Source organism: Chenopodium quinoa, unplaced genomic scaffold (assembly GCF_001683475.1).
Source record: "Chenopodium quinoa cultivar QQ74 unplaced genomic scaffold, ASM168347v1, whole genome shotgun sequence".
Taxonomy (NCBI): Eukaryota; Viridiplantae; Streptophyta; class Magnoliopsida; order Caryophyllales; family Amaranthaceae; genus Chenopodium; species Chenopodium quinoa.
In genome coordinates this window covers 4274493-4283806 of record NW_018743331.1, presented here as the reverse complement: position 1 = coordinate 4283806, position 9314 = coordinate 4274493, and the positions used below count along the sequence as shown (strand labels likewise).

Genomic DNA, 9314 nt, shown 5'->3' with positions numbered 1-9314 from the left:
ACATAACATTTGGAAGATAATTGCAACAAATACACATAAGAATTCATGAGTGTTGCGAATTAAGTGAAATGCATACCTTTTTCCAATTTCTTTTCCAGCTGACTTTTTTAAATGAGCACAAATCTGGAGATTTTGATGCTAGGATTATTAGGATTAAGCAAATTTGAGAATTTGAGGAGAAATTCGCCAAATTTGATGTTCATCCAACGTTAATGTTTGAGAAATGAAGAAGTTAGGCTTAAATAGTGTGGACTTTTTTATAAGGGGTGTATAATGACTGATAAATTCAAATAAGAACCACCCTTACCCATATTTAATTCAAAAACCTAAGACAAAGTACATTAAAACTATTTAGTGAGTACCTTAAGAAATTTTCAAATCTATACACTTTGAACTTGTTCTCTTCACCTGAAATAAGGAGATCTGGTCTGATTTTAATAAGGTCTGATCTTAATTTTTTTATCCACTATGATTTGATTTAATGACTAAACTTTGACCGCATTTTTTACTAATATATAAAGAAAAACATTATTAAAATGGATCTTGTTAGATTCATCTCATTATGAACTTTCAAATATGTAATTTTCGTAATTGTTTTCAATACGTAATTAAAGATATTTAGCAAAAAATAAATGATAACTAAAATTTTTGATCTGATCTGATTTGAATGTTTCTGGTCTAATGATCTGATCTAATCTAAATTTATTAAGTAATAAATATCTGAAACAAGTTGAAGAGAACAAATTTTTTTTTGAAGACACAAATTCATGCACATCTCTCTCCCTCATATTCCAAGAACAAATTCACCAAACCACCATTTAAAAATGCCACACTATTTTTTTTCTTGAGGAAAAAAAAAAAAAATTCCAAATCTGAATTTCCACTAGATTTAAAAAAAAGAAATTCATTCTCCCACCAAAAAAATCTTTCTTCTCTCCAAAGTTTCTCATCTAACACCAAAAATTGACGGTTACCCAAACACGCAGGTAACTCTATCACCTCACCTTCCCATCATCCCTCTCTTCCCAAGTCTCAGCCCCAAAATTCTTACTCTCTGACTCTCTCTCTTTCTTTCTCTCTCTACATTTCCCCATTTTCTCTCTCTACAAATTTCCCATTTTCTCTCTCCTCCATGATCATCCTCTTCCTCCATTGCTGATGTCTCTCACTAGATCATTCCTTTCACGTCGTTCTTCTTCAATCCGTTGTTTTTCTCTCTCCTCCAAATCTCACCGTGAGTCACCGTCAACCACCTCCTTCTCTCTCGCCGCCGGCAACCACCACAACTCCGACGATGACGCCGACGGTGGACGATGGTCGACTTTGTTTCCGGAGTTGTTGGCGGATATCATAGCTCGCGTTGAATCTACCGAAGATAAATGGCCGCTTCGTCGAAACGTCGTCGTTTGTGCTTGTGTTTGTAAGAGATGGAGGGATGTTACTCGGGAGATTGTTAAGTCTCCTCTTTCTACTGCTAAGATCACCTTTCCTTCTTGCCTTAAACAGGTTAATTTTATTTAATTTAATTTAATTTTTGTTTGATTTTTGAATTTGGGTTGTTGAATTAAATTGTTTGATTTTAGGCGAAATGTGGGGTTCTGTTAATTTTGTTTTGTGGGATTGAGTTTTTGTTGTTATTGTTTTGATTAATTTAGTATATTGTTAATTTGTTGACGATTTAATTGGAGAAATGTATTGTTTTGTTGTTACCTTTTTGAGGTTTTTTTGGGAAAGTGGAGTTTGATTTTTGTAAGTAATTTCCTGTTTTAGAGATTAGTTTACAAAATTAAGGGGGTTAGTAAGATGGGTGATCATTTTAAGCTAATGGGTGTGAATTTTTGACTGAAGTAAGCCGAAAACTCAAAACTTGACTTGTTACATTAAACGAATGGTTGTGGTTTGATAGGCTTGGTGTTTATTTAGGTTTGGTTTCGGCTAATGGAGTGGTTTTTCACCGAATTTTTAAAGGAACTCTGCGGTTTACAGTGACTGTTGATACCAAATTTTTTGACTAGATTGGACTATAAAGAGGTGATCATTTTGAGCTTATTTGATTGCGACTTTAAACTAACGAAAGAGCAGTTGTAGCTTGATATCCTAAGTTTATACTATTATTATTAATCTCAGCTTAATAGGGCTGTTGGCTTGTTGGGAAATTTATTTTGTTGTTATGTTTTAATGTCGATGGTGAATTCGATTACCAGGGAGAGACCAAGAGGGTGATTTTAGAGTGGTTGCTTTTGCATTCAAGTTTTGAGTTTAAGTTTGGTTGTAGTTTGTTATTTTCATTTGTGGGCCATTGTGGTATAGATATAGACTATGGGTAGTTGCTTAGCAAATGATGGGATGCTTACAAAATAAATGTAATTGTTTTCAGATTTCTGTAGCCATTTTTTTTATAAAGAGGGATGTTGCTGCCACATGTAACGTATGAAATTATGTAGTTGGAGCTTTAGCGTTGATGATGACTCAATTTCAAATGTCTCTAATGTGGTCTTCTGCTTCTTTCCCAAATTATTAGTGAGTTTTTTTTAAATCTTGGAGATTAAGCTGCTGGATGGCTTATGGTAGTAGATTTAGATTTTTGGGATTTTTAATAGTGAGTAATTGTGTAAATGTTTATGCAATCTTGTCTGGTTCGCAATATGTGGACTTGCCATTTTACAATTTTGGATAATAGAGCTAACATTTTTCAATAGTTGAAATCTTCCCTATGTCATGATAAAATCACATCGTTGGAGAAGCATAGGTGTAGAGACCTTAAAAAAAGGGTATTCTTTTTGTTTCAATATGATATTCTTATTGTCCAACACTCAAACCCTTTATTGTGTCATAGTAAAAATTACAATATTGCTGGCTATGGAAGTACATAGGTATTGTTTGGTTGTCATAAGAATTAATTTTCTGTAGGCATATGTATTTCATAGGTATTAAAATCCCACATCAAATTTCCTAGGAATTAATTTAAGTAGATTGGTTGTTATATACGTATTTACAAACCATGGGAATTTCGAGTTATGGAACTTGGTAATATAATTCCCATGTTTTGTGGGAATTGGAAATTCCCATGAATTTGCACTTCCCACATTCTCACTTTTTGTGGTCTACCCAACAAGCCCTCTATTTCCAAATTCACATGAATTTTCAGTTTCCCCATTTTTTGCGTGCAACTGAAAGAACACCTGTATACTTTAATATTAATTTAACACAAATATATTCACAATTTATATAAAATTTAAGTATATTTTGAAAATTATGAGCTAAAGAATATTGAGCTAAATTATTAGGTTTTGTTTGGATACAATTTACAAGTAGTTTCTAGAGTTTCACGTAGTCATAAACTCTGTCAACTGTGAAGATGGCTTTAATGTAACTTCTATAGGTTGAGACTATGATTTGGAGAAGTTAAAATTTTGTCACTTTTGTCATTTAATTAATTCCTCGTCTACTATTATTAAACACAATGTTGTTACTTTTGCAGTTAGCAAGCTTCTAGATGTTGGACTTTAGAGGTTTTTGGTGGTTTTAGACGTTTGACAATGTCTAACTTCTAATAATTGATATTGAGATTTGAAAGACCAATCTATCCAAAACATTCAACAGAAGTCGTGTCTATTACCTTATAAATTATGAGCCAGTTATATCTTTCAAATCACCAACTTGTTGAAATTCGACCCTTTTTGGAGCTGTGAGAACCGGAAATAGTGGCAGTGTCTTTTTAGAGTTGTTAACTTTTGACAATTATGTACCATACATTACCATCAGAAAGTTTAATGTTGCCTCTTAGATACTTAACTGAGGCAACCGATTTATTTATTAAGCCTACAAGTTTATGAAAACTTGATTTGACACTTTCTCAATCCTCTTGTTCTCGGGTTTATGACTTTATATGGTTAGGGTCTTTTCTAGACATGGTTATGCTGAGTTTATGCTCTACTTTCTGTAGATTATTTATGAGTTGTGCTCCATTATATTGTTTGTTGCTCATATATATGTATCCATACTTGGTTACAAGTCAGATGTTTCTTACTGATTCTGTGAATGGTTTATGACTGGTGCAGCCAGGGCCACGTGAAAACCCACTTCAATGTCTTATAAAGCGGGACAAGAAAAACTCTACGTTCTATCTCTATCTCTCTGTATCACCATCATGTAAGGAAATACGACACCTTGATCTAGTAGATATGGGATTTTTTTTTTTCTTCAGTTTCTTGAAATTATATGTTTAGTATGCAGTTAATTATTTGTAGCCAATTTTTCCATTTAGTTATTCATTGGAGAGTGGAAACGACTTATTGGAATAGGTGTTTTTAATTAATTTATGTTCAAAAGCCTGCAGGTAGTCCCATGCTATTGTCAAAGATTATTAATCAAGTGTTGAAACTAGTATTTGTATTTGTTCCTACATGTCATTACTAAAAATGTATCCAACTGATTTTGAAGTCACTGGAAATGATTAAAAATGTGCTGGTGATTGTTTCTGAAGATCTTAGCAACTTATGCTTACAGAAAACAGAATGTGAAACACTGCTTTCCCCTTTCCTAATACGAGTTGGCTCATGTACTTTGGGCTGTTAACTGATCATGGTTCAGAAGATAATATCTTTAAGCTGGGATTTCACTAATTTTTTTATTTTTTTTTTCCCTCGAACTCCTCTATTCTAGTTGTGATTGACCGACTTGTTTATGTGGCTGATTTTGAGTATGTCCTTGTCCAATACTGCGGTATCAGTTTTTGGCTGTTGCTGATTGTATATCTTGATTGCAGCTTTTTCAGAAAAGGGGAAATTCCTCTTAGCCGCAAGAAGATATAGACGTGGTGCCCACACCGAGTATATCATATCACTTGATGTCGATGACCTATCACAAGGAAGTCAAGCGTATGTTGGGAAGTTAAGGTATGGTGTCTATATTGTGAAGTTTGATGTGAAGTCAGAATTTTTTGTGTTTGTTTGGACAATTTACCACTACCCAACTGCTTATGCCAAGTGATGAATTCCAAACTAGATAGAGAGAGATATATCTAGAAGTAGCTTGGTGGATAAGGGCGGGGGACGTGTAGTTTTGTAGGACTTTTTAGGTCCACAGAAATGCAAATTATTTCACTTTATTATACTATTATTGCATCATTAATTTTGTCATTTTCAGATTGTCAGATAACCACATAATATTGTCACGTGCTCTTTGAGCTTTCAAGGAATGATTAGTTAGGATTTTTTTCATGGAGAGACTAAAGATTCTAAACTAGTTCAGCCAACCTTGAGGAATTCTATGTACCTATGTCTCTCAGTCTGTATCTTTTAGTGCAATGGTTTTATATGAAGATGTCATCATATATCTATAATTCGATATCTATAGAGTGTAACACTTGCACTTGATTAATTACTAGAACATTTTGCCTATCAAAGTTCAGTAACTTAAGTGTTTGATGAAGGTGCAACCTTCAATGCTGATTGGCTAATGTTTTCCGGGGATTGCATTCTCATATTAATTTCAATTTGCAGTTCGGATTTTCTTGGTACAAACTTCACAATATATGATAGTCAGCCACCCCATGATGGAGCAAAACCATCCAGTAGTAGATCAACTCGTCGGTTTGCTAGCAAACAGATAAGCCCCCAAGTTTCTGCTGGGAATTTTGAAGTCGGGCAAATTTCATACAAGTTTAACCTCTTGAAATCAAGAGGTCCCAGAAGGATGATTTGCTCCCTTAAATGCCCTGGGCCGACGGGGACCACCTTGGATCAGACAGAGGATGCCAAAACTAAGTTAACAGAGCTGGATTCTAGTTACACTGTTCTGAGGAACAAAGCTCCAAGGTGGCATGAGCACTTGCAATGCTGGTGCTTGAATTTTCATGGCCGGGTAACAGTAGCTTCGGTTAAGAACTTTCAACTTGTAGCGACAGTGGATCAAAGCCAACCAGGTGGAAAAGGTGATGAAGAGGTAGTTCTCCTCCAGTTTGGAAAAGTAGGAGATGACACTTTCACCATGGATTATCGCCAGCCACTTTCAGCCTTCCAAGCATTTGCAATTTGCCTGACAAGTTTTGGTACAAAACTTGCATGCGAGTAAGTTGCCGTCTTTGGTGCCTTATATCAATGAAATGGGTGTCCATATATGTTGTTTAAGTGTAAGTTTAATATTTTATTTATCCACAAAAAGAAGAAGAGAGAAAAAGAAAAGGATGTATAAGATTTCATTCTCCTATGTAGCTCCCTCTTTCTTCATTTTCGTTCCCAAATCTGTATTTTTTCTGCTACATTTTGTTGGTTAGATGAAGGATAATGTACATGCCGCCGCGAATGTAACTTGTATCTATACACTCTCATGTCAAGTGTCTTTAAAAGTGTAGAATATAAGCATGTGCTTTTGCAAGTGAACCTATCATTCTTTGCTGAGTACTTTGTTATTGTTATTCTTTGTCATTGGTTTGATGTATCTTATGTCAAATTCAACTAAAATTATGCTCTGCTCAATCCTTTTAACTGTTTTCATGCAAGTTGTCAACTTGACTTTATCTTCTAAATTAAAAAAAAAAAAAAAAAAAATTAGTAGGCTTTGTAGCTGTTAAAAATTCGGAGTAAATTAATTAATAAAATAAATAAACTGTCATTTTTTGTAACACAAATTAAACTGTCATGGTTGGTTATAATTTAGTTTTTTAAATATGTGAGAACTGCCGCACGAGAACTTTTCTTCAGAAGACCAGTCGTGATCAAGACAAACGTGGGAGTCATTGAGCAATTTTATGCCATGTAAGCTAGATTCTTTATAATCACATTATCAATTTTCTTTTTTTTTTTTGTTTTATGCCATGTAAGCTAGATTCTTTATAATCATATTATCAATTTTTTTTTTTTTTTTTTTTTTTTTTTTTTTTTTTTTTTTTTTTTTTTTTTTTGTAAAGACATGTTATGTTAAGAGAATTACCAAACTATGTTGAAGGTTTCTCACTAAGAAAATATAAAATGTTTCAATAATTTAATTAAAAAAATCTTTAAAAAAACAATGTTACAATAATAACTCAACAACAAAATCAATCGCTTTTTCCTATCCACCCAATTTTCTTTTTACTAAACTTCTCTTCTTTTATTTATTTATTTATTTATTTTATTTACACAATTCTTTTTACTAAACTATTTAAGGTTTTCTATGGAAAAAATAATAAAATTAAAATTAAATGTAACATTGGCTGTTAACACCATCAAATTGGCAGAGCGAGCAATACCACATATAAACAGTAGATAAAACAACACCATCATTGCATTACTCAATTAGCATAACATGAATGAGTAAATGAGTCAACAACATTAACGACCTTACAAATAAATAAAGCATACTTGGTGTTGTCCAACCAATTATAAAGATCCACACAATGCAAAAGTTAGTGTTATTTTGGTTATTACTCAATTAGTCCTAGGTGGTACTACTCACTGCACGTCTACACCCATGGCATAATTGGTGCTGTTAAGGTCAATTTTGCCAAAATTAAGATAAACCTTCGAATAGATCATATTAACATTTTTTATTTATTTATCTTTTAATAATTTACTACGGATTTATTAAATATTCCATAATTTTTTTTTTTTAATTATATAGCCGATTAGCTTTACAATATAAACAGAAAAACTTGAGATTAGTGATTTTTTGTCATGTTCCTACTAGGTTTTCCTTGGGAGGGTTTCGTTCTAGTTTCCTTGCTAGGGTTTCCTTCGTTTTTCAGGGCTCAATCTCGATTTTCTATCGAGTTGTGGACTGAAATTTGTTAATTTTTTGAGTAATTTTTTCCTTCTTCAATGTGTTCCTAACAATAGCGGAAGAAAATAGCACAATAATAGTTGAATAGAATGATGATCGAGGTGGAAAACCCCTAGTGGGGGAAAACAAAGAAGAATTGGAGGAAGCAATTGAGTGGGATATAGATGGAGAGGATGATGATAACGCCCGAATTGAATTAGCATTGGTTGGGAAAATCTGGATTAATCGCAATGTTAATAATAATGCTTTTATTGCGACCATAAAAGGGGTTTGGCAACCGAAGCATGGAGTTGGAATAAGCAACATTGGGAAGAACATGTTTATGTTCCAATTTCACCATTGGAAAGATAAACAACGGGTCATCCATGAACAACCGTGGCACTTTGATAAGCATGCCTTTCTTCTTGGGGAAACTACAGTTTCAATCAAACCCTCGGAAATCCAACTCGTTCATTTGCCGATGTGGATTAGGGTTTATAATTTGCCTCTTAAGGGCAGATTCAATATGAGCAATGTTGAGAAAATTGGCAATAAAATTGGTGTTTTCGTTAAGATGGACTCTACTGCAAGAATGGGAATTGATAAGTCAATTCGTATCCGTGTTCTCGTCGACGTTCGCAAACCCCTTGTTAAGGAAGTAAAATTAAAGATGAGAGGTGGCATGGAGGAGAGTTTTGAGGTGAAGTATGAACGACCACCATTATTTTGCTTTTGCTGTGGGAGAATGGGGCATGGATTGAAACATTGTGATGAGAATAAGAATGATGGAGGGGAAGTAACTTCATATTGGGGTGGCGAAAGGCTTCACCGTGGAAAAATAATTTTGATAGTAAGAGTAAGGGAGGGAGTAGCGAGAAGGAAACCTGTGCATAAACCCTTTTCATAACTAAGCCAAAACAAATTTTAGAGGGAGTTGCATCTAGTGTGGAAGTGACGGAGATGGCAAGCAAACTGGGAAGAGTGGAGATTGATGCTACAAAAATTGCTACGGAGCCGAAAGCTTTCCAACAAGAGGCCATTCCTACTGTGACTAATGGGGAAGTGGTGTTTCCTTTTCCTGGTCAGAAACAAGGGGAAGGCAAGACTAGCAATGAGATTTTCTTGTTTGGCAGTGGTGTGGAGGTAGAAGGAAGTAAGGAGCAAAATGTTTGTGTGACAAGTAATCGTAGAATTGATGGGCAAGGTGCTAAGAAAAGCTGGAAAAGGCACCATAGGAAAAAAGATCGAGCCCTGGGAAGTGGTGAGAAGTATACAGGAAACAAAAGAAAGGGTGTAGAGATAGACAATTCGGATGATACCTCAATGATGATTAATAGGAGCGCGCCCCCATTACTCACAGTGAGTAACAGGTTATGTTACTCACAGGGGTATAGCCGACTTTTCACCTACTATAAGTCACTTGGTGGATGGGTGATGTGGCCTCATTTTGCTGACGTGTTTTACTCGGTTTGCCAATTGTACTCATGTTGGGTTTCTCACAATTGACGCCGTTAACATTGGACGTTTATGGAGTTTCATGAAAACTCCGAAGCCCTAGTCGAAGAAAATTTCAA

The 9314-nt window shown here is 34.5% G+C and overlaps 1 protein-coding gene across 1 annotated transcript; it reads left to right on the top strand.

The window, feature by feature from the left end:
• The first annotated feature begins 988 nt into the window (after positions 1–988).
• On the top strand, positions 989–6404 carry LOC110737798 (tubby-like F-box protein 7). Its single transcript, XM_021918146.1, has 4 exons — positions 989–1506; positions 4062–4152; positions 4769–4898; positions 5505–6404. The coding sequence occupies exons 1-4, from the start codon at positions 1159–1161 to the stop codon at positions 6073–6075; spliced, it is 1140 nt and encodes a 379-aa protein (XP_021773838.1). The 5' UTR covers positions 989–1158; the 3' UTR covers positions 6076–6404.
• Positions 6405–9314: the final 2910 nt, after the last annotated feature.

Excerpts from the sequence above, each read along its gene's own strand:
- LOC110737798 (XM_021918146.1), top strand. The coding sequence starts at position 1,159 with ATGTCTCTCACTAGATCATTCCTTTCACGTCGTTCTTCTTCAATCCGT. Across the intron at positions 1,507-4,061 it reads TTCCTTCTTGCCTTAAACAG|CCAGGGCCACGTGAAAACCC; the intron begins GTTAATTTTATT and ends TGACTGGTGCAG. Across the intron at positions 4,153-4,768 it reads TCTCTCTGTATCACCATCAT|CTTTTTCAGAAAAGGGGAAA; the intron begins GTAAGGAAATAC and ends TCTTGATTGCAG.